This window comes from Leucoraja erinacea, chromosome 39 (assembly GCF_028641065.1).
Source record: "Leucoraja erinacea ecotype New England chromosome 39, Leri_hhj_1, whole genome shotgun sequence".
NCBI lineage: Eukaryota > Metazoa > Chordata > Chondrichthyes > Rajiformes > Rajidae > Leucoraja > Leucoraja erinaceus.
In genome coordinates, this window is record NC_073415.1 from 4,109,989 (window position 1) to 4,135,084 (window position 25,096).

A 25,096-nucleotide genomic window follows, 5' to 3' on the forward strand; every position below is an offset into this window, starting at 1 on the left:
CACAGTCAAGTATTTATTTTATTGTAGTCCAGTGATAATGACAGTACAGAATTCCCTCGGGCTCTGCAGAGATGGGTGGGATTGACCTGTTTAAAATACAGTACAGTGATGGCAATGAATTCCTACACACATGCTTACACATGTCACCATACAACGAGGCTAGGACTGCATGTGACCGACTGCGCTCGCACGGAGAGAAGAAACAAAAATAAACCTCTAAAAAAAAATCAAGTATTCCCAAATTCATGAGTTTTTGTTCTTTTCCTGGCCAGCCTTTTTCACGTTGTCATTTCTTGTGCATCAACCAGCGATGAGTTAACTGTGAGTTAGTGTCAAGCTCCCAGATTCAACCCAATCTGGTTAATTTAATTAATATAACAATTAACCAGATGGACTATGTATTACACAGTGCGGGGAAACTCGGTGGGAAACAAAAAGGTAGGAGGAGGGAGGGTTTAGATGCTTGGAGTTAGCAGCTGTGACTAAGAGTTAACGCATCCTGCACAATGAATGGCAACGTGGAAAAGACTGTGCCATTAATGCCATTGTGAACACGACCAGCCTCAAGACAGCGAGACACTAAAGTTGATAATCCTACATGCCTTCTGCTCTGCTGTTATAAATATGCAAGATCACATCGTATACTAAGAACGTACACTACACTGCTAGCTGGACACGGGTACGAGAACATCGCACAGTCACTCTCAGAAGGAAGGACAAGCCCCAGTGTAGATCCCAACACGGAATGTCATCCTGAGATTAATCTTCATCTGTACCAGTTCCGGACCGTTCCTGAAAAGGCAGAGAAACAAACAACAATAAATAAATTCCATCCAAGACAATCCTGGTAACTTTGGCATCTCCGACCTCGTTCCTTCATGAAGCCCTGCAGTGTTTTTACTAGTGGGAGCTCAACAGGGAAACCTCGGAGCAGATTTCCTTAGAAGTAGTGAGTCAGCTACACAGAGGCGGCGTTTCGCATACTTGCCCTTTCTTGTGAGTAATGAATAGTTATGAGGGCAATGAGAACAAAGGGTGAGGTTTAATGATGCAACTGGACAGGTTGTTGGTGAGACCACACATGGACGACTGTAGGTGGAGTCCCAGTCACCTAGCTAGAGGGAGGATGTCATTAAGATGCAGAAACAAAGAACTGCAGATGCTGATTTATTTTTTAAAAAAAAGACAAAGTGATGGAGTAACTCAGCGGGTCAGGCAGCACCTCTGGAGAACATGAATAGATGATGTTTAAGAAGGAACTGCAGATGCTGGAAAATCGAAGGTAGACAAAAATGCTGGAGAAACTCAGCGGGTGAGGCAGCATCTATGGAGCGAAGGAAATAGGTAACGCTTCGGGTCGAAACCCTTCTTCAGACTGATGATGAATAGGTGACATTTTGGGTTCAAACCCTTCTTCAGACTGATGTAATTGTTGGAAAAGGTGCAAAAGAGTTTCACCGGAATATTAAGAGACTCGCGGGCTTGAGTTTGGTGGAGTTTGGATATGCTGTGACATTTTTCTTTGGCGCGTAGGATGATCTTATTAAGGTGTACAAGATCATGAGGGGCATGGATAAACTGATTGCTCACTGTCTTTTGAGGTAGACGATTCTAAAACTAAAGAGCATGGGTTTAAGATGAGAAGGGAGAGAGTTAAGTGGGCATTTTATTTCCACTTGGAGGGTAGTCTGTATTCTCGAATGAACTGTGATTGGAAGCCACAGAAGCGGATACAATTATGACTTTGAAAGCTATTTGGACAGGTATATAGGTAAGAAGGGTTTTGAGGGATATGGGCCAAATACAGGGAGAAGGGGACTAGCTCAACGAAGAGCAGAGGGGTTACAAAATTTCTGTCACGATCAACGTAACAAATTATCTGACCATTGTGTGAAACACAAAGTGCTGGAGTAACTCAGCGGGTCAGACAGCATCTATGGAAGGAATGGATAGACGATGACAGTTCGGGTCGGGACCCTTCAGCTCACAAAGTGCTGGAGTAACTCAGTCCTCCTGCCGCAGATGCTCCCCGACCCGTTGAGTTCCTCCAGCACATTGTGTTTCACTCAAGAGCCCAGTATCTGCAATCCCTTGTGTCGCCATCCGATCTTTGTCCTTCATTTACAAGCAGTTTGGTCCTTAGGTCCCAAGGTGAGAGTAAGTGTTCGGCACGGACAAGAAGGGCTGAGTTCTGTTTCTGTGCTGTAATTGTTATATGGTTATAAGTGTTCGGCACGGACAAGAAGGGCTGAGATGGCCTGTTTCCGTGCTGTAATTGTTATATGGTTATAAGTGTTCGGCACGGACAAGAAGGGTTGAGATGGCCTGTTTCCGTGCTGTAATTGTTATATGGTTATATGGTTACGAAGTCTGATCTTACTCATTACAGCGCATCTCCAATTACATTTAAGCCACCTGCTAATCAAAGCTGGTGAATTAAATGACATTACTCAAAGCTACAAGCTTAGGTCCACACGGAGAGGTTGAAGACCACCGAATACTGGAGTTCCCGTATCACTGTCTCAAACTCAACTTTGTATAATGGAAACGGCAATAACGGGCTCAGGTACCGGGTCCCACCTCATCCACTTCCTCCTCCGTGTCATCATCGCTTACAATAGGTTTGGACTTTGATGCACGACTAGAGCGTTTCCGCCCCTTCACTCGATCCAGGCTCTTCTCCTTCCGGCCCAGCCTAATCTTCACTTTCACCGACCGAGCTGCGAGAGGAAGAGAGCAAGAAATGGGGGTCACAAACAATTGTCCTAAATATCCTGGCGGCACGGTGGTGCAATGGTAGAGGTGACAATAGACAATAGGTGCAGGAGTAGGCCCTTCGGCCCTTCGAGCCACCACCGCCATTCAATATGATCATGGCTGATTATCCCCAATCAGTACCCTGTTCCTGCCTTCTCCCCATATCGGCTCGAAGGGCTGAATGGCCTACTCCTGCACCTATTTTCTATGTTTCTATCCCCTGACTCCGCTATTTAAGAGCCCTATCTAGCTCTCTCTTGAAAATATCCAGAGGACCGGCCTCCACCGCCCTCTGAGGCAGAGAATTCCACACACTCACACCTCTCTGAGGTGCTACCTCACAGTGCCAGAGATCGGGGTTCGATCCTAGCTACTGGTGCTGATAGTACTGAATGTGTACGTTCTCCCCGTGACCACGTGGGTTTTCTCCGGGATCTCTGGTTTCCTCCCACGCTCCAAAGATGTACAGGTTTGTAGGCAAATTGGCTTGGTAAAATTGTAAATTGTTCCTAGTGTGTGTAGGTTAGTGTTAGTGTGCGGGGATCGCTGGTCAATGTGGACCCGGTGGGCAGAAGGGCCAGTTTCCACGCTGTATCTCTAAACTAAACTTAATCTGTGTACGTATTCTCAGCACAGCCGGGATGAACAAAGAGTGTCTGGAGCGAGAGCCTTTTCCCTGAACCTGAATCTCTTCATTTTGTAAGCCAGAAGAATCAAGAATGTGTCCTTTAGCCCCGTGCATTCCGATTCTCAACATGCTCATTCCTTAATCTATTACCCAAGGTCAGAATGTGTTCCATCAATCCAGCTCTGTGCCCTTGACACCGTTAGATGATCTTGGCTATCCCTATTCCTAAACTGTTCATCAACCAGAATTTAGTTCAGTTTACACACAAAGTGCTGGAGCAACTCCGTCGGTCAGGCAGCATCTCTGGAGGAAAAGGATGGGATGACGTTTCAGGTCGGAACCCTTCTTGAAATTAACTTCGGTATAAACCAGAATCCCCACTTCCTTTCTACACAATTTAGTTTAGTTTAGTTTATTGTCACGTGTCTGAGGTACAGTGATATTATTTTTTATCCAGTCAGACTATGCATGATTACAATCAAGCCGTCCACAGTGTACAGATACAGGTTAAAGGGAATAACGTTTAGTGCAAAATAAAGTCCAGTGAAGTCAGATTAAAGATAGTCCAAAGGTCTCCAATTCAGGTAGGTGGCAGGTCAGGACTGCTCTCTAGTTGGAGATAGGATGGTTCAGATGCCTGTAGGATGGTTCAGATGCCTGTTAACAACTGTCCCTGAATCAGGAAGTATGTGAATACAATCCTTCACTGGTGGGGAAATGGAACGAGCTGCCAGAGGTGGTAGTTGAGGCAGGAACCACGGCAACATGTAAAGACATTTGGACGGGTCCATGGATAGGAAAGGCTTAGAGGGATACGGGGTAAATGCGACACAAGTGTAGATGGGGCATCTTGGACTGCATGGGCAACTTGGGACGAAGGGCCTGTTTCCGTGTTGTATGTTCTGTATGTGCCGTGTGTTCTTTCAACCCAAGACCTCTCGCTCAACATTGGATCAGTTCAGTTCCCAATTGCTCTGTATGGTGTACAGACCACTGGCTGGGTATCTGTTCAGCTTTAAATCCTGTAAACCTATCTCCGTCTACTGAGCAGCCGGGCAGCAAATGTCCTTGGTCCTGCTCAGCATATGTGTGTCATCTTTCTGCCAACTAAAGCGGGCTTTCACCCCAGTCCGTTCTCAGAGAGCCATCCAGTCCAGGAGGCTTTGTGTGAATGTGGCAGGGATGGTGTGTACAAAGGGCTAGGAGCAGAAAATCTAACCCAGAATCTCTCAAGATAAAGTGGAAACCAAACTCTTTGCAGTACTTACATTCTGACTCGGATCCTTCCTCTTCATCCTCCTCTCCTTCCTCACTATCATCCTCGCTGTCTTCTTCCTTTTCAATTTTTTGCCGCACGCTGGTAAAAACGGATTGCAGCACAATGGAATCTTCATAGATCTGGGAGAGACAGGGAGGTGATATTATCACTGTGGAATAACTTGGGGGGGGGGGGGGGACACTCAAGCAGAAACATACAGTAGGATAGGGCATAGGAGGAGGCCATTCATTCCGTCATGTCCATGTTGGCCTCTATCAGGGCCATCTATCTCTATCATGTGTAAGAAAGAACTGCAGATGCTGGTTTAAATCGAAGGTAGATACAAAATGCCGGAGTAACTTAGCGGGACAGGCAGCATCTCTGGAGAGAAGGAATGGGTGACGTTTCGGGTCGACACCCTTCTCTCCAAAGATGCTGCCTGTCCCGCTGAGTTACTCCGGCATTTTGTGCAGGATATCATCCTGGGCAATGGGAGGTTGTTCATGTGTAAAGCGCCGGTGCAGCTTGGTCTGGACCTGGGCCCGAGGGTTAATCATTCTTTTCAAAGCCAAACCGAACTTGACGGGTACAGTCAAAGCTCTCAGGCCCAGATCAGGTACCCGGCCTCTAGGAGGGACTTGGAGTAGAGAAGGCTAAGAGGAGATTACATGGAGATGTTTATGACAGGATGGAAAGGGAGCCCTTGTTGCCTATGGGACGTGAGGACAGGCTTAGAAAGGAATTAACAGCAAAGCCAGTGGAGAGGGGAAGCCTACTTTCTATCACCCAGCGAGTTGCTATGACCTGGAATACAATGCCTGCAACGATGGTACAAGTAAATTTAATTCCAATTTTAAAAGAGAATTAGATAAATATATGAAAAACAAAATGTGTTGGGCTGTGGGGACAGAGCAGAGAGGACAGTGTGGTTAATTTGCTCGGCTGGTTGAAGGTTGAGCAGCCATTTTGCTCGTAGCTGCCATCGCTCCAAGCCTCCCGTTACCCACCAGCGAACCCTCCAGGTTGTAGGTCTGTGCGTTCTGACACAGCAGCATCACGTCTCTCTCCAGGTCGTTGAGGCTGCGGTACTTGTGGTTACGGATCCGCTCCTGCTGGGGGAAAGGAGGCAGTCAGCTCGGAGGCAGTCGGCACCTTCCTCAAATCCACGCCTCCCTTCCAGGAATGTGCAGTGACCCTCCTCCTTCCCCCCTCGCCCCTCCCCGTTGCAGCGCAGAGTGGTTCATAGCTCACTCCTAAACCAGGCAGGCTTCACCAGTTTGCTGCTGGGAGATGCACAAAGATAGTCGTCCAGCCGTGCCCAAAGGAAGGAAGAGTTGCCCAGATCAGTGCCTCTCCACAGAGTGCCCATCACGCCACCCAAGCATCAAGTAGTTCAGTTTAAAGATACAGCGCGGAAACAGACCCTTCGGCCCACCGATTCCACACTGACCAGCGATCCCCGCAGGCTCGCACTATCCTACACTCTAGGGACAATTTACAATCTTTACTGAAGCCAACTAACCTACAAACCTGGAATGTTCGGGGAAATTGCGGAAAACGAGGAGAATGTACAAACTGCGTACAGACAGCACCTGTAGCCAGGATCGAACCTGGGTCTCTGGCGCTGTGAGGCAGCAACTCTACCACTGTGCCACCCCTAAAGTATATTGTCACGTATACCAAGGTACAGTGAAAAGCCTTTTGTTGCACACTATCTAGTCAGCAGAAAGACTATACATGATTACAATTGAGCCGCCCACAATGTACAGATACAGGATAAAGGGGATAATGTTTAGTGCAAGATAAAGTGTGATTAGAGATAGTTCGAGGGTCTCCAATGAGGTAGATGGTAGCTCAGGATTGCTCATTAGTTGGTGACAGGATACCTGATAATAGTTGGGAAGAGACTGTCCTTGAATCTGGAGGTGTGCGTTTTCACACTTCTGTACCTATACATTTGGCAATGTACTGTAGACTTTTATCGTGAACATTGGTATCTACTATTTATGTATGCTAGCCATCAATAGATCGATAATTTCGGCCAAAGGACCTGTGTCCACACTGTATCAAAATGTGTGCTGTGGGCCTGTGCAGTTACACCAGTAACTGGGCAGTGAGCATGCACTGATGGCATCAGTCTGGGCAGATTTCTCAGCACCATCCCTGGTCTAGAGAGTGCTCACTTCACCTGTGCCATTGCCACAGGCTCCCAGCACCTTACAGAAGAAAAGACACTTTCATAAGTGATAGGGGCAGAATTAGGCCATTCGGCCCATCAAGTCTACTCTGCCATTCAACCATGGCTGACCTACCGCTCCCTCTCGACCCCACTCTCATGTCTTCTCCTGAGAGTTGTGAGTCTGTGGAATTCTCTGCCTCAGAAGAGGTGGGGGCGGTTTTCTGGATACTTTCAAGAAAGAGCTAGATAGGGCTCTTATAGATAGCGGAGTCAGGGGATATGGGGAGAAGGCAGGAACGGGGTACTGATTGGGGATGATCAGCCATGATCACGATCGCGGTGCTGGCTCGAAGGGCCTACTCCTGCATCTATTGTCTTGACCGACTTTCTGAAATGCCGGTACGCATGGCATATTCAGAGGCTGCATTACATTGGGCATACACATGCGTGCATCGCCCGCATTTAAAGGAGGCCGACGTGACATTCCCACAGCACGAGTGGGCCCAGGGACAGTACCTTGATCTTCCGGAAGTCGACCGGTTTGCGGATGAGTTCGTAATACTCTGGGAGCTCCTTGCGGGATGGGAGTTGAATGAAAACTTCACTGAGCTGTCGGCCAGTACTACTTTAAAAAAGAAAAGAAGAGTCAATTATTAGCGGCTCCTTGCGCGGGAGGAGCGGAGGGAGATGTCTGCTGGCACTCCATCATTATAGAGGCAGGACGATGCAGTCCCACCCATAGCACAACACTCACCACACGTGCCGGCACACAACACCAGTTGACTTAATAAGGTGCTGACTTATATTGCTGTCTACACTAATTACAGCTTGCAGTGAACCAACACGATGCAACGGAGCAGAGAATCACAAAAATGTCACAGAGACCGTCCACCCTTCACGGTTGTGCTAGCCCTGATAAAGTTTAGTTTAGTTTAGAGAAACAGCATGGAAACAGGCCCTTCCACCTAGCGACTCCACACCGACCAGCAATCAATAGACAATAGGTGGAGGAGTAGGCCATTCGGCCCTTCGAGCCAGCACCGCCATTCAATGTGATCATGGCTGATCATCAGTACCCAATCCCTGTACACGGGCACTATCCTACACACCAGAGACAATTTACAATGTCTTTAAAACTTAAGACAATTAACCTACAAACCTGTACGTCTTTGTAGAGTGGGAGGAAACCGGGGCACCCGGAGAAAACCCATGTGGTCACGGGGAGAACGTAAAACTCTGTACAGACAGCGCCCGTAGTCAGGATCGGATCCAGGTCTCTAGCGCTGTAAGGCAGCAACTCTACCGCTGAGAAATGAAAGGTTTTTATGGCAAGCTCCTTCCCCTATGAAATCTCCACCCTTTTCTAGTCGTTTAGTTCAGTTTAGAGATACAGCCCTTCGGCCCATCGAATCTTTGCCGACCATCGATCACCTACTCACACTAGGTTTAGGTTATCCCACTTTCTCATCCACACCAGGGCGAATTTCAAGAGGCCAATTAACCTACAACGCTGTGATGCTGCCTGTGTGGAGTTTGCCTGCTCTCCCTGTGGCCGTGTCAGTGTGTGGGCCGGAGAGAACAGGACAATGAAACCTTTGACTCTCTCACCTCTGCTTCCCATCACCCGGCCCCTCCATGACCCCTACCCCCGCCACACAGGTGGCACAGCGCCAGAGACCCGGGTACCATCCCGACTACGGGTGCTGTCTGTACGGAGTTTGCACGTTCTCCCTGTGACCTGCGTGCGTTTTCTCCGAGGTCTTTGGTTTCCTTCCACGCTCCAAAGACGTACAGGTTTTTTAAGTAAGTAAGTAAGTAAGTAAGTTTATTGGCCCAGTATTCACATACAAGGAATTTGCCTTGGTGCTCCGCCCACAAGTAACAACATGACATACAGTGACAGTTACAAATGACTCAGAAAACACCAAACATTAATAAGGTTTATAGGTTAATTGGCTTGGTATAAGTGTATTGTCCCTGGTGTGTGTGTGTGTGTAGGGTAGTGTTAGTGTGCGGGGATCGCTGGTCGGTACGGACTCGGTGGGCCGAAGGGCCTGTTTCCATACTGTATCTCTAAACTAAAGTAAAGGTCTGGCTGCCACTAACCTGTCCTTGTATTTGATGACGGCCTCCACCGTTTTCTTCATCTTCTTGGTGAGGTGGGGCGGGTTTGGGGACAGCTTCTCGGCGGGCGGACGGCCACGCTTCTTCTTCTTCTTGTCGTCGTCATCCTTGTCCCGGCTGCGTGTGCTGGTGGTCGCCATGACCACCGGGGGGTCCACGTCACGCTTGCGCTTGCGGGCCTTCTTCTGCCGCACCTCCTCCTCAATCTCCTCCAGGTTGCCCTCTTCTATGGCCTGTGGGGGAAGAACAGGACAATGAAACCCATCCTTGGTCAACCTTACTCAGCACCGGGAATGTGGGAGGCAAGCGTAAGCCTGTCTGTTCTGTCTGTGTGTGCACGTGTGTGTGTGTGTGCATGCATGTATACATGTGTGTGTGTGCGCGTGCATGCGCTCATGTGCGTGCATGCAAGTGAGTGTTTATGTAAGTGTATGTTTTGTGTGTAGGTGTTTACATGTGTGCATGACTTATTCAGTGTGTTATATGCCTGTGTGTATATATGTCTCTATACGTGCTTATGTGCCTTTATGTACATGTTTCTTGTATGTTTGGCTACATACGAGTGTGGGTGTGTGCGTGCATATGTGTGCGTGAGTATGTTCTGTACACTTGTCTTTTGTGCTTCTATGAGTGTCTGTGTCTTTCTGTTTCATTATTGTGTGTGTATATGTACGTGTGTGTTTCTGTGTGTGCATGCGCATGCATGTATGTGTATGTATGTGTGTGTGTGTGCATATGCCTGTGCCAGTGTGTGCATGCCTGTGTGTGTGTGGGTGTGCATGCCCGTTTTTGCCGGTGTGTGTGTGTGTGTGTGTAAGTGTGTGTGTGTGTGTGTGTGTGCGTGTGTATGTGTATGTGAATGCTAGTCCATCATTTTGTGTGTGTGTGTGTGTGTGCGAGTCCGGCTGTGTGTGTGTGTGCCTGTGTGTGTATGTGTGTGTGTGTGTGCCTGTGCCGGTGTGTGTGTGTGTGTGTGTGTGTGTCTGTGCCAGTGTGTGTGTGTGTGTGTGAGTGTGTGTGTGTGTGTGTGTGTGTGTGTGTGTGTGTGTGTGTGTCTGTGCCAGTGTGTGTGTGTGTGCCTGAGCCGGTGTGTGTGTCTGTATGCCTCCATGTGCCTACCTGTGCAGTGTGCCAGTGTGGTGCCACCACAGGCACGTTACCCCTGACTGTAGGCTGACCTCGCTCCTGCCTTGGCCCCACACAGGCTCTGGCAGTGGTGTGTGCATGCGTGGCTGGTGCTGCGAATGTGTACGGAGTCCTGCTGGGCAGGCTGCATTCCCACGCACTCACACTCCTACCTTGAGCCACTGTTTCTCGGTTAAAGAGTCGCTGTAGTCCACCTCCTTGCGCTGCCGTGAGCCTCGGCCGAACATCTTCTCCTCCTCCTCCTCACAGGTCAAGCGCTCCACCTCCGCATCGTCCTTCAGGATCCAGTTAGGCAGCTCATCCTCCTCCATCAACCGCGGCTTCCGCTTCGGGTTGCGGGCGTCCTCACGCCTCCGGTCCAGGTCCATACGCTGGGGGGGGGGGGGGGTAGTGGAGTGAGAGGGAGAGATGAGAAAGAGAGGGCAGAGAGAGAGAGGGGGAGAGGGGTGAGAGGGAGGGAGAGAGAGGGGCGAGAGAGAGAGAGAGGGGGACAGAGGGGCAAGAGAGAGAGAGAGAGAGAGTGAGAGAGGGAGAGAGAGAGAGAGAGGAGAGAGAGAGGGATGGAGGGAGAGGGGGGGGTCACAATGGAGAGAAAGAACGATATAGACGGAGGGGTTGAGGAAGAAAGGGGTTTGGGACGTCAGGAGGGAGGGAGGAGATAGAGAAGGGGGATAGAGAGAGAGAGCACGGAGGGGGGTGGGAAAAAGGGAAGGAGAAAGATGGGGAGACAGAGGGAGAGAGAAGGGGAAAAAAGGAGGGAGAAAGAAGGGCGATGGGGAACGAGATGAAAAGATACAAACGTCCGTCACAGATGTGCCTTGGTTTCAGGGTGTGTAACGTCACATATCCAGCTGTCGATGCCCCCCCCCCCCCCCCCTCCCCTCAGCGCCCCCCCCGTGCCGGATGCCCCCAGCCCGTGATGCTACCTACCCCCACTCTGAAGCATGGGAAGCCCATGTGGAGGAACAAGCTAAAATTGAAGGCCAACAGGATAAAGGGACGTAAACGTATGGCACAATCCCAAGCAGCCCTAAAGCACCTCGCTGGTGTTATGGTGCGATAGTGTTGGTAGGATGACGGGTAATGTGTATAGTGCACTCCCACAAACAGATCATCTGTCTCAGTGACGCAGAGGGCAGGGGAGACAACAGTGGGACCAAAGTGAAGAAATTACAGGAGTTTATTGGCATGGTGTCAGGGGACTCTGGCATTCAGTGTACAACAGCAGCCTGCCTCTGCATCTCTGGCTGCAACACTGTGTGGGAGTTTACGTCAGAGTAAACAGTCCATAAGTCAGATCGAGCAGAAGTCACAGAAGCCATTCGGCCCATCGAGTGGGTGCATGCAACGTGCTGCCAAGGGTGGTGGTGGGAGGCATTTACGATATTTGTGCTTGTGTTTAAGATGCTTTTCACAAGTTCAATAGGTTAAAGGTGCAGAATTAGGCCATTCGGCCCATCACATCTACTCCACCATTCAATCGTGGCTGATCTATCTTTCCCTCTCAACCCCATTCTGCCTTCTCCCCATAGCCCCTGACATCCGTACCAATCAAGAATCTGTTAATCTCCACTTTAAAAACTTGACTCCACCTAATAACCTGGCCTCCACAGCTGCCTGTGGCAATGAATTCCACAAATTCACCATCCGCTGACTAAAGAAACTCTGTCTCATCTCCTTTCTAAAGGTACGTCCTTTTATTTTGAGGCTGTGCCCTCTAGTTCTTGACTCTCCCAATAGTGGAAACATCCTCTCCACATCCGCTCTATCCAGGCCTTTCACTTTTCAGTCATTTTCAATGAAGTCCGGCCCCTCCCATGCTGCTCACCATGAACAGGTCGAACTCCTCCTCGTGCCTGGCTATCATCTGGTTCACCGTCTCATCATCAGGAACCTCGTCTTCTTCCTGCAAGGAAACAAGGGGATGGTTGCGAGTGGCGTGACAGTTGGGGGCGTGAGAGCAGAGGGTGCAGCCGACTCCCCCCCACCCGTGCCATCTGAACTGCATGGCTGTGCCTGCTGTGATAGAGGCAGCGAGGTGGGCGTGGAGGGGGGAGGGACCATGCGTTTTGTGCACTGTACCCCAGGGTGAGAGTTCGATACCCTGTGCCCCTTGGTGAGTGGCCAACTAGGGAGGCACTGTGGGTGCCAGGACTGAGCCCTTCATTGAGCTGGTTGGCGATGGGCGAAACTGGCACAGTCCATCACCAGGGTATAACGCACAGCAACCCCCTACTCCTGTCGGGAAAAGAAAATGGGCAACGACTTTTAAAACGATTACCCTACAAATCCGCACGTCGTTGCGATGTGGGAGGAATCCGGAGAACCCGGAGAAAAACCAAGTGGTCATAGGGAGAACATGCAAACTCCACACAGACACAGCACCCGAGGGCAGGATGGAACCCGGGGCATGTCAGTGACTACATCCAGTGACTTCTCACCGTGCTTGTCCTTTTGTCAACAGTGGCTGGGATTAAACAAGTCATCAGACCAGCTCCACAAGGCAGAGTCATGGTCGGGGGAGTCAGGTTCAATGTCTCTCTGGTACCTAGTTTCAGAGGCTGCAGTGTCAAATCACCGCAAGATCTGTCTTTACAAGACAGTCCACACAACACAAACATCCGATGACAAAATCAAAGATGTGTCGGTCCATATCCCAGCCTCTCAGGCACCTGACCAAAGAAATGTGTAGGCAGGAACTGATGCTGGTTTACACTGAAGTGCCGGAGTAACTCAGCAGATCAGGCAGCATCTCTGGATAAAAAGAATAGGTGACGTTTCGTGTCGTGACCCTTCTTCGCACTGAGAGTCCCAGTCTGAAGAAGGGTCTCGACCCGAAATGTAATCTATTGCTTTTCTCCAGCCTGACCCTTCATGCTACCTGACCCGCTGAGTTACTCCAGCATTTTGTGTCTATCTTTGGCCAAACAAATGCCTGTGTTCGCCACCCCTTCGGCCCGGAGAGGCTCTAAATTGGGCGCACATGAAGCCAAAAAAACACAAACTAAATTATTAACAAAAAAAATCAAAGCAAACTGCTGCTGTCCAGAGAATGTGCGTTCACACATGGACGCGGGTGGATGGGCACCGTGCAGAACAGATGTTTAGTTTAAGCGGCCATGAACTTGACACTGAGATGCTATCGCAAAGGCACTCATTCCACACAAGGCTGGCTTCTGCCTCCCATTTCCGGCCTGACTTTGCACTGAAGTGCAGCCGGCTGTGCAGCAACCCAGCCAGCTCTGGAGTGAGTGTTGACCCTTCACACTGCAAGGGGGGGGGGGGGGGGGGGTGATGCATAACTAGGGGAGCGAGTACTGAGTTACTGCGATGTATCTGGGAGAGCACTAGAGCTAAGGGAGGGAAGGGCAAGGATGTGAAAAGTTCCAAAAACAGGACGGAGAGTGTTACAGCTGGGATACTGAGTGTGGGTTGAGGAAGTCAGAGTCTCGGACTGAGAGTGAGGTAGGAGAGAATGCTCCTTTGGAAGTTGTTTAATATAGGTGGGACGAGCTAAATTACTTCAAGTTGTTGTGATGATTTAAGCAGTGAAACATCAGGAAGAAATCAACACCGATGAAAATAAGGATAAGGGGTAAACCATTTAGAACGGAGACGAGGAACTTTTTCACACAGAGTTGTGAGTGTGGAAATCTCTGCCTCAGAGGGCGGTTCTCTGGATACTTTCAAGAGAGAGCTAGATAGGGCTCTTAAAGGTAGCAGAGCCAGGGGATATGAGGAGAAGGCAGGAACGGGGTACTGATTGGGGATGATCAGCCATGATCGCAGTGAAAGGTGGTGCCGGCTCGATGGGCCGAATGGCCTACTCCTGCACCTATTGTCTATTGCGAAAGAAATCAATTGGAGAAAAGGGGCAAAATCATGGCTTTATTGGCATTCTCTACAGGCTCAGCAGTTTCTCCCTGTTAGTCCGCAGAACTAATTTCGGGCTGGGACATGGGAGGTGAGAGGGAGAGAGAGAGAACCCTGCTGGTCATGGGAGCTGAGATTGGAATGGAAGAACTCTACCCTCAGGTAATTCCCTGGCTGAGCTACTGACTCCCTGTTCTGAGAGTCTGTGAGGAGAGAGGGGAATATATTTGGAAAGGGATGAGGGGAGTGGAAAAGAAGGGTCCTGAACTGAAACGTTGCCAATCCATGTACTTCAGAGATGCTGCCTGACCTACACCATTACTCCAGCACTTTGTGTATGTTTTCCTTGGGTGTTCTTGGTACAGGTCTGGCTGGCCAGTCCAGTGGAGGTGGGACAGATGAGGAACTTTTTTGAGTTACTGAGCTGCCTCTCAGCAGAGGTATCCCTGTATCCGACCTGCACTGCCACCTGCTGCTCTGAAGGTGGGGCTGTGGAGCTGTTCTCCCCTCTGTTCCTGCAGCCCTTCCCAGAGCGACCTTGCTTGGCAAAGTGTATCCGTCCCTGCCCTTGAGCCCAGATCTCGGCACCTTGGACTCACATAGCGATGCAGCACAGAAACTAGTCCCACCTGCCCGCGTTTGCCCCGTGTCACTGTAAACATGTCCCATCCATGTACCTGTCTAAATGTATTTTAAATATTGTTATTATTCTACCTGCCTCCTCTGGCAGCTCGTTCCAGATACCCACCACCCTCTGTGTGAAAAAGAGGCAGGGTTGGAGTCTGGAACACCAGGGGCGGATTCGCTGCTGGATCTGGATCCGATCCGGAATGCCTTCATATTTCTCACTCCATTTAAATGGGGTTCACTGCAAAATGTGTTGCACGATTTGGGGCGGCTCTGTGATGCAACGGTAGAATTACTGCCTGACGGCACTAGAGACATGGGTTCGATCCTGGCTATGCTGTCTGTACAGAGATTGTGCGTTTTCCCTGTGACCACGCATGTTTTCTCCGGGTGCTCCGGTTTCCTCCCACACTCCAAAGCCATTAAGGTTTGCAGGTTAAGTGCCTTTGTTAAGTTGTAAAATTGCCCCTAGTCTGTGTAGGTTTAGTGCATGGGGTGATCGCTGTTCGGCACGGACTCGATGGGCTGAAGGGCCTGTTTCCTCGCCGTATCTCTAAAGATTGTGCGACATGTTTGGATATTAACATCGAATAATCTGGAAATTCTGCTAGTTTAGCATCAAAGCACCAGGGTTGAGGTTTAATATTGTCATGGGTGCAGTGAAAAGCTTTGCATGCTATCCAGTCAGGTCTGATAATACTGTACATAAATGAAATCAAGTCAAGTGCACTGAAATAGGAAGAGCTAAGGTGCAGAATATAGTTGTAGCGTAATAATTCCATGGACAAAGTCCAGTGGGGCCGAGTGGAGAATTGGACAGCACCCTAGATTGTGGAAGGACCGTTCAGAAGCCTGATAACAGGGGGGAAGAAGCTGTTCCTGAGTCTGGTGGTGCGAGTTTTCAAACTTCTGTATTTACTGCCAGATGGGAGCAGGGAGAAGGAATGGCTGGGGTGGGACTAATCTTGGCTGCTTTCACGAGGTAGTGTGAAGTGTAGATGGAGTTGATGGTGGGGAGACTGGTCTGTCTGATGGACTAGGCGACATCCACAACTCTCTGCACTTTCTTGTGGTCTTGTGCAGAGAACTCACAGCTCCCCGGAGTTGTATCCAAAAATCAATGTAAAATAGGCAATAAATGTTTCCCGTCTGTGACAGGGGGCTCCTGGGTCTTTCAACACACAACACACATATATTTGTGAAAACCCGTTTGGCAGCAGCTCACGTCGAACAAGGAGCGTAACATCATCGCAGCTCCCCAGTAATGGCCGAGGGATGAATGGGGTTTTGCCAAAGTTACAGAGACACAAAGAGAGCCCTGGTACAGTGCGAAGATGTGCATGTACAGGTCGGGCTACAAACTAGTCTACTCACAGCTTGTCCTTCCGATCCTTTCACCTCCGCTGCCACAACCTCGGACTATATTTATTTGGGGGGGGGGAGCAAGAAAAACAACAAATATCCCATTACTTGATTTTATTAGGAACTAATGTTCACATGGAAAACTTGAAACTAAACCGCACTTAATAGAAGTCACCCCAGCTATGGCCAAGGCCAGTGGGACATTGTGGTGAATTTATGAGGTGGTTAAGTGGGAAGGGGGCAGGGCGTGGATCGGTGACATTTTTAGGATGATTTTGTGCTGTTTTCAGAACAGGGATCGGAAGATAAAATGCTGGGATTGCTCAGCTGGCCAGGCAGCATCTGCGGAGAGAGATACAGAGTTAACCGTTCCAAGCCAATGACCTTACAACAGAACCGGAGCAAGGGATGATTTTGGCTTTAAGCGAAATCAGAGGGAGGAAACATGTGAGGATAGAATAAAAGGGAAGAGGTAGGATAGGGAGGAAGGCAGGAGAGATTAAACTACAGAAGAGATGACTATGCAAGAGAAGGAGAGGGTAAGAAATATCACGCAGGATCAGAGGAGATAAATAACAACAGATGAACCATTACCAAAAGCTACTGTCTCAAAAAAGAATTGAGGCAGTGGTTATGATTATGAATGAGTCCCAAAGGCTGTGAACTGGATTGGGGTTCCTCAAGTTTGGTTTGTGTTCCATTAGAACAGTGGAGGAGACTCAGATGCCAGGGGTCAGAGTGCGAGTGGGATGGAGAATTGGAGTGACAGGTGACTGGAAGCCTTGAGGACTGAGTGGAGACGTTGTGCAAAGCAGATCAGTGCAGTGTAGAGGAGACCACATCCTGAGTAGCTGCTGCAGTGCTGTGCGGGTACGTCATTGTTTTAGCTTGAAGGAGATTCACCCGTTGGATCTCCTGCACGTTCTCAAGATAGGACTCAGGAAGTACTTGCTGGGAGGGGATTGAGAAGCAGACCAGAGGTGTACAAGGGAACATAGGAACACGAAGATGAAGGGTGTAGCAAGGAATGCAGAGATAAACACAAAGTGCTGCAGTAACCCAGCAGGTCAGGCAGCATCACTGGGGAACCTGGATAGGTAGGAGGCCGTTCTTCAGTCTGAAACATCACCTATCCATGTTTTCCAGAGATGATGCCTGATTCGGTAAGTTGCTCAACACCTTGTATCTTTTTATGCTACTTTAAATACATGTCCACTCTCAGCTCTGTATTACGCCCGCGGATGTAATGAAGCCCAACATAAGCCCCACAAAGCACTGTTTGCGAGCCAGGTTGGTTTCAGTTATTTGAGATCATAACCACATTTCCCCGTTTGTGTGGAAAGCTGCTTTTGGTATTTATTTTGCTGGTTCTACATTCTCCAGACACAACTTTTGTTTCTTTACTGCTTCCATTACTGAGACAACTTTGCCTTGCCTCCCTTCCTCTGTAATCTCCCTATCTCTCATCACTATCCCTTAGTTTATTTTAGTTTAGTTTAGCTTAGTTAAGTTTAGTTTAGTTAATAGCCCTGTCCCATGGTACAAGTTTATTCAAGAGCTCTCCCGACTTATAAAAAAATCAAACTCGTTGTAAGCAAGGAGAATGATCGTAGCAGGTGTGTCGGAGCTTGGGGACGTCTTTTAGCGGATCGTTACGCTAACGGCAGGTAAGCACGGGAAGACTTGTGAAGATTTCTCAACGTAAATCTCCGAGTTCGAATCAGGGCAAACTCGGGAGAACTCTTGGAATGAACTCGTACCGTGGGACAGGGCTTAAAGTTTAGTTTAGTTTAGAGATACGGTGCGGATACAGACCCTTTGGCCCACCGGGTCCGCGCCGACCAGCGATCCCCGCACATTAGCACTATCCTACACACAAGGTGCAATTTACAATCATTATCGAAGACAATTAACCTACAAACCTGTACGTCTTTGGAGTGTGGAAGGAAACTGGAGCACTCTTGGGAAAACCCACGCAGTCACGGGGAGAACTTACAAACTCCGTACAGACAGCACCCGTAGTCAGTATCGAACCCAGGTCTCCGGCGCTGCAAGGCAAAAACTCGACTGCTGCGCCACCGTATTGTCCTGTACCTGCGTCCTTTCCTCTCTCCCCTACCTCTGGACGTATAGATCTTTGGTTAAAAGCTTCTGCATCTCCAAATTCTCCCCGTTCTGTGCGCTGAACCTTTAACACTCACTCTCTCTTTCTCACCGGTTGCTGCCTAAACCACTGAGAATTTCCTGCACTTGCTGTTGGCCTCTGTCAAGAGAAATTCATGTATGAGAGTTTGATACCTACTGTACAGACAGGTTAATCATGAAGCTGGGTGGGGATATTATTGACAGTGAAGTTACCTGTTGTTTTGAGAATGAAACATTATTATTTAGATTTGGGAAAATTGCTTCAAACAAGCAGGGTTAAAGAAATGGCCTAGTTATCTTTGACCAAACCTTATGGTTACTTGGCCTTGTGTTTCCTTCTTGGCTTGCTGTCAGTTGTTTTATGTATCAAACACACTTAGAAACATAGAAACATAGACAATAGGTGCAGGAGTAGGCCATTCGGCCCTGCGAGCCTGCACCGCCATTCAATATGATCATGGCTGTTCATCCAACTCAGTATCCCGTACCTGCCTTCTCTCCATACCCTCTGATCCCCTTAGCCACAAGGGCCACATCTAACTCCCTCTTAAATATAGCCAATGAACTGGCCTCGACTACCCTCTGCAGCAGAGAGTTCCAGAGATTCACCACTCTCTGTGTGAAAAAAGTTCTTCTCATCTCGGTTTTAAAGGATTTCCCCCTTATCCTTAAGCTGTGACCCCTTGTCCTGGACTTCCCCAACATCGGGAGCAATCTTCCTGCATCTAGCCTGTCCAACCCCTTAAGAATTTTGTAAGTTTCTATAAGATCCCCTCTCAATCTCCTAAATTCTAGAGCGTGTAAACCAAGTCTATCCAGTCTTTCTTCGTAAGACAGTCCTGACATCCCAGGAATCAGTCTGGTGAACCTTCTCTGCACTCCCTCTATGGCAATAATGTCCTTCCTCAGACTTGCATTGGTAAACACCTTTCATGAATCAGGGACAATCCTCATTACTTTCCTGATATGTAATCGGTGTTTCAGTTACGAAGCAAAGTTGCCGATCTGTATATAGCAAGTGCCGCACAAACAGCTTGGTAACAAGCATGACAATGCTGAATGCTAACAGGTTAATAATGTTTCACTCATTATTCTGCTTCTTTGAAATCGCCTCCAACTCTGGTTCCTTGAGGCTACTTTAGAACGAGCAAAATGGTCATTACATCCACTCTGCTTCTTTGAGGCTATTTGAGTTCAGTTTATCGTCACAAGTACTGAGGTACAGCGCTGAGAGAATGGAGCGGCTGGGATTGTACACTCTGGTGTTTAGAAGGATGAGAGGGATATCTCATTGAAACATATAACATTGTTAAGGGTTTGGACACGCTAGAGGCAGGAAACATGTTCCTGATGTTGGGGGAGTCCAGAACCAGCGGCCACAGTTTAAGAATAAGGGGTAAGCCATTTAGAACGGAGACGAGGAAACACTTTTTCTCACAGAGAGTGGTGAGTCTGTGGAATTATCTGGTGGAGGCGGGTTCTCTGGATACTTTCAAGAGAGAGCTAGATAGGCCTCTTAAAAATAGCGGAGTCAGGGGATATGGGGAGAAGGCAGGAATGGGGTACTGATTGGGGATGATCAGCCATGATCACATTAAATGGCTCGAAGGAGCCGAATGGCCTACTCCTGCACCTATTGTCTATGGTCTAAAAGCTTTAGTGTGTGTCAAGTAGAATGGATGAATTTAATATCTTACTATGGATGTATTTAACCTGTTCACTGCCAAGTTTCCCTTTTACACTACTGGCCCTATTCAGGGGTGGCACTGAACACTGAACTACACATTGGGTCTACCCTGGTGCTGTACTCGAGGCTACTACATTCACTGGAGTGGAGGTCTCAGAAGATGAGAGTTATAGTCACCAAGCTACAAGTAATGTCTGAAGTTTAGTTTGGTTTAGATTAGAGATACAGTGCAGAAACACGCCCTTAGGTCCACCGAGCCCACCGACCAGCAATCACCCTATCCTACACATTGGGGACAATTTCTAATTTTAGCGAAGCCAATTAACTTACAAATGTGAAGATAGACACAAAAAGCTGGAGTAACTCAGCGGGACAGGCAGCATCTCTGGAGAGAAGGAACGGGTGACGTTTCGGGTTGAGACCCTTCTTCAGGCTGGATTTCACACCTACAAATCTGTACATCTTTGGAATATGGGTGGAAACTGGAGCACCCGGAGAAAACCCACACGGTCACAGGGTTCCATTCCGCAAACTTTAGCCTTTGGAGTTACTGCATGGAAACGGGCCCTTTGGCCCACCGAGTCCACACCGACAAGCAATCACCCTGTACTCTGGCACTATCCTACACACACACTAGAGACAATTTGTAATTCATAGAAGCTAATTAATCTACAAACCTGCATATCTTTGGAATATGGGAATAAACCGGAGCATCCGGAAAAAAACCCCCCACGTGGTCACGGGGAGAACATGTTAAATCCGTACAGACAGCACCCATGGTCAGGATTGAACCCGCCGGGTCTGATAGGCCGCAACTCTACCGTTGCGCCACCGTGCCGCCCCTGTAGGTCTTCGAAGGTGAGAGTAATAGTCACTATGTTATCCCACTTTCTCATCCAGAGGGCAATTAACCTACAAACCCACACGCCTTTGGGAAGTGGGAGGAAACCTACACGATCAGAGAATGTGCAAACTCCACACAGACAGCACTGGAGGTCAGGATTGAACCCCAGGTCTCTGGCTCTGTGAGGCTGCGGCTCTACCAGCTGCGCCATTGTGCAATCTAATGGCGGGACAGGCTCAATGGGCGAAACAGCTTCTCCTGTTGTGTCGACTTCCTTATTGACACGTTTCCCCTTCTCCTCCAGAGGCTACCCATCACTTTGCCTCGTCCGTCGTGATCTGCCCGCACTGTGTATCGGTCGGCGGCCTCTGCCTCTCACTGGCGGACTCACACGCAATCGAACAGTTGCTTATTACGGAGCGCTGTCGATGCCACCACAATCCCGTAAGGTGCTGCGCAGCTGATGAGGAGTTTGACACTGAGCCACCAAGAGTAGACAAGTGATCTATAGATTGGTCAAAGTGGTTCAAGAGCGGCAGGCGGAGAGGTGCAGTGGTTTGTGACAGGGAATTCCAGAGCAGTGCTCAAGCAGCCGAAGGCACGGCTAACAAGAATGGAGTGATTAAAGTCAGGAATGCACACGGGGCCAGAGCTGGGGAAGCACAGATTTCTGTAGGAAGAAACAGAGATAGGGAGGGGTAGAGGTCTGGATATAAGAATGAAACCATACATACGCACCACCCATGTACATACACACACAGTTCACACACAATTACACACACACACGTACACAGATACACACGTACATGCACACAAGTATACATACATGTACACGCATACACAGTTCACACATGCACAAGTACACATACGTACACACACGCACGAGTACATACACACACGTACACATATACACACCTACACAAGTATACATACTCGTACACACACACATACACAGTTCACACACGCACAAGTACACACACACGCACAAGTACACACACACGCACAAGTACACATACATACACACACGCACTACACACACACATGCACTACACACACACACACAAACGCACTACACACACAGGTATGCATACATAGAAAAATAAATATTGCAGAAAATCAACCAGGAATAGCAAGCCAGGCAATTTTGGCTCAAAGCAGAATTAACCCTGTGAGGATCAGGTGCGGAGGTTTCAAACAATCCATACATTTAATTTGCTATTTGCAAAACTAGCAGGAACAAGAACATCTATTACCCAGTTATAGAAGTACAGGTCAGCACCACAGGAGAACAACACTAGCCTGAGCAAACCTCATAGAGACAAAATATAGTTAGTTTTTTACGTTGGTGCTAAGGTTTAGCTGAGCTACCACAAGCACTCACAGCAAGGTTGTGCTCGGCAGCCTGGACACTACAGCACCGAGGGTTTCACAAGGTCAGCATTCACTAAACAGGGTTATGATCCCATTCCCGTCAGCAGGCAATAAGCAGCGTGATTTTGAAATGATGAGCAGAAGGAGGTTGTGATCCATGTATACAAAGTTGGCAGAACAAGATGATGAGGTGGTTAAGGTGCACGTACGTTGCCTGGGTTTGTGAACAGAATGTAAAAGCAGAGAGTGTAGGAAGGTGGTTTACACTGAAAATAGACACAGAATAATAACTCAGGGGGCCAGGCAGCATCTCTGGAGAAAAGGAATAGATGACGTTTCGGGTCGAGATCCTTCTTCAGATTATGTCTACTTGATTTAACAATGCGGTCTAGTGATTGAGAGGGTTGAGGGGGAATCTCTCACACAGAACGTTGTAAAAAATTGTAACACTCGACAGGTAAAGGTGAAAGCTGATTCATTGATCAAATTGAAATTTGGACAGGGATGAAGATGAGGAACTTAGAGGTATGAGAGAAAGGGGTTTTGGACAGAGACAACAACCTGGCTGCTCAACACCCGGCTTGAGATCTAACTATTCCTTTGGTTTATGTTTCATTGGCACGAAGAAGAAGGAAGCCCATGCCGACAAACATGCAGCATCTACACTAATCCTACCTTTAGTTTAGAGATATAGAGCAGAAACAGGCCCTTCGGCCCATCAAGTCCACACCGACCAGCGATCTCCGCACACTAACACCACCCCACACACACACACGGAACAATTTACAGCTTTGTGTGGAATACACTTTGCATGGAATATCTGCATGATATTAAAGATATATTCTCTTTATATTCACACATTTTGTGGAATATTTACACACACACACACACACACAGAAACACACACACACACACACACACAGAAAACCTCTCAAATTTTGGCTTGAGTTTAATATTTCGGCCCATCGAGTCCGTGCCGACCAGCGATCACCCGTACACTAACACTATCCTACACACCAGGGACAATTTTTACCAAAGCCAAATTAAGCTACAAACTGGTAAGTCTATGGAATGTGGGAGGAAACTGGAGCACCCGGGGTGAGCCCACGAGGAGAACGTGCAAACTCCGTACAGACAGCACCCATAGTTATGGATGGAACCTGGGTCTCTGGCGCTGTAAGGACAGCAACTCTACCGCTGTGCCACTTTATTCCAATGTATGGAATATTTGCATGCTGCATGGAAATTTCCATAACTGCATGCTTGGAGTGTTTGCAGGTCATATGATACATCTGCACATTGTGTGTTGCACTTTGGCATTTTATAATATATCGCGTGCGTACGGAACAATGTGCATGAATCATGAAATAATTGCACTTGGTATGAAAGGTCTACATACTGTGTTAACAATACATAGTTATATAATCCAACAAAGTAAAACATCGCAAACATCTTCATGGGGTGGTTACCAAAACTTGTCATACAAGGTCGAGACAAAATGCTGGAGCAACTCAGCAGGTCAGGCAGCATCTCTGGGGTAAATGAATAGATAGACACAAAATGCTGGAGTAACTCAGCGGGTGAGGCAGCATATTTGGAGAGAAGAAATGGGCGACGTTTTGGGTCGAGTCCCTTCTTCAGACTGACCTCAGGGGAGGGGGCGGGAAGGGAATAGGTGATAGTAAGACTAGTGGGAGAACTGGGAAGGGGAAGGGAAGGGAATAGGTGACGTTTTGGGTGGAGACAAGAAGACGTTGGAACAGAAGACCCAGGATGTTTTAAGGAGGATTTTTTTTTTTAAAGACACGGAGAGGTTGAGGAGGGAAGATTCCAGAGCCAGCAGGCATTGGATGACTAGGATTAAAGGGGTCCTGGATCTCCAGAGGAAGGGAGGTTAAGTGCATGCAATGATTTGGAAACAAGAGGTGAACATTTCAAACTTGAGGTGCGGCTTAACATAGAGGCAACAACACTCAGCAGGCACAGGGTGATGAATCGGCCGCATTTGGTGAAACGTAGGACACTGGCACGAATTTTACAGATAGAGAATGAGGAAAGACAGCCAGGAATATGCTGGCAGGCTCACAGTTTGTGTGGAATATGCATATTGTATGGAATACTTGAAATTTAAATGGCGGGTGTGCAGGAATGATGCTGTATTTATGGTGTATTTACACTTTGTACGGAATATGTTACATCTTGTATAGAACATTTATATGTTGTTTAGGTCAGTTTACAAATACAGCATGGAAACAGGCCCTTCGGCCCACCACGTCCATGCCGACCATCGATCGCTCATTCCCACACTAGACTACTTTAGAGATACAGCATGGAAACAGGCCCTTCGGCCCACCATGTCCATGCCGATCATCGATCGCTCATTCCCACACTAGACTACTTTAGAGATACAGCGCGGAAACAGGCCCTTCGGCCCACCGAGTCCGTGCCGAACAGCGATCACCTCGTGCACTAAACACTATTCTACAAATAATGGACAATTTACAATTTTATCTAAACCAATTAGCCCACATACCTGCACGTCTTTGGGAAATGGGAGGAAACTGGAGCACCCGGTGGAAGCCCATGCGGTGACAGGGAGAACGTGCAAACTCCACACTCACAGACAGCACCCGAGGTGAGGATTGAACCCGGGTCTCCGGTGCTGCGAGGCAGTGGCTCTACCCGCTGCGCCAGCGTGCCGCCCTGATTTGGGTGGAGTGCGCGGAAGAGTAAGGGCTTGGGGCGGTTTATGGCGGCTAGGCGGGGCCAGACTCACTTCATCCTGCTCCTCGTGCTCCAGGATGGCCTGCAGGAAGGCTCGCCGCTCATGACTGGACGACTTCTGGTCGAACATGCCCGCCTGGATGACCTTCTGGTCCACGTTGAGCTTGTACTTGGCCGCGGCCAGGATCTTCTCCTCCACGCTGTTGACGGTGCAGAGCCTCAGCACACGCACCTCATTCTGCTGCCCGATGCGGTGAGCACGATCCTGAGCTTGCAGATCCTGAAACGATCAAGAAACCACCAGGGCAGAGCGATGAGAGTTCCCTCTAGCTTCATCCCCTCTCAGAACTGTCAAACTAGCTCCAGTTAAG

The 25,096-nt window shown here is 48.6% G+C and overlaps 1 protein-coding gene across 1 annotated transcript in view; it reads right to left on the minus strand.

Annotated features, from left to right (window-relative positions):
• Window positions 1–25,096, minus strand: part of LOC129714322 (transcription activator BRG1-like) — a 77,949-nt gene continuing 52,853 nt past the window's right edge. Inside the window, 10 exon segments of the mRNA XM_055663860.1 lie at window positions 1–792; window positions 2,581–2,720; window positions 4,654–4,783; window positions 5,651–5,752; window positions 7,339–7,447; window positions 8,929–9,179; window positions 10,245–10,463; window positions 11,921–11,998; window positions 15,967–16,011; window positions 24,778–25,005. Coding sequence (XP_055519835.1) covers window positions 760–792; window positions 2,581–2,720; window positions 4,654–4,783; window positions 5,651–5,752; window positions 7,339–7,447; window positions 8,929–9,179; window positions 10,245–10,463; window positions 11,921–11,998; window positions 15,967–16,011; window positions 24,778–25,005 — 1,335 coding nt within the window. The 3' untranslated portion in view covers window positions 1–759.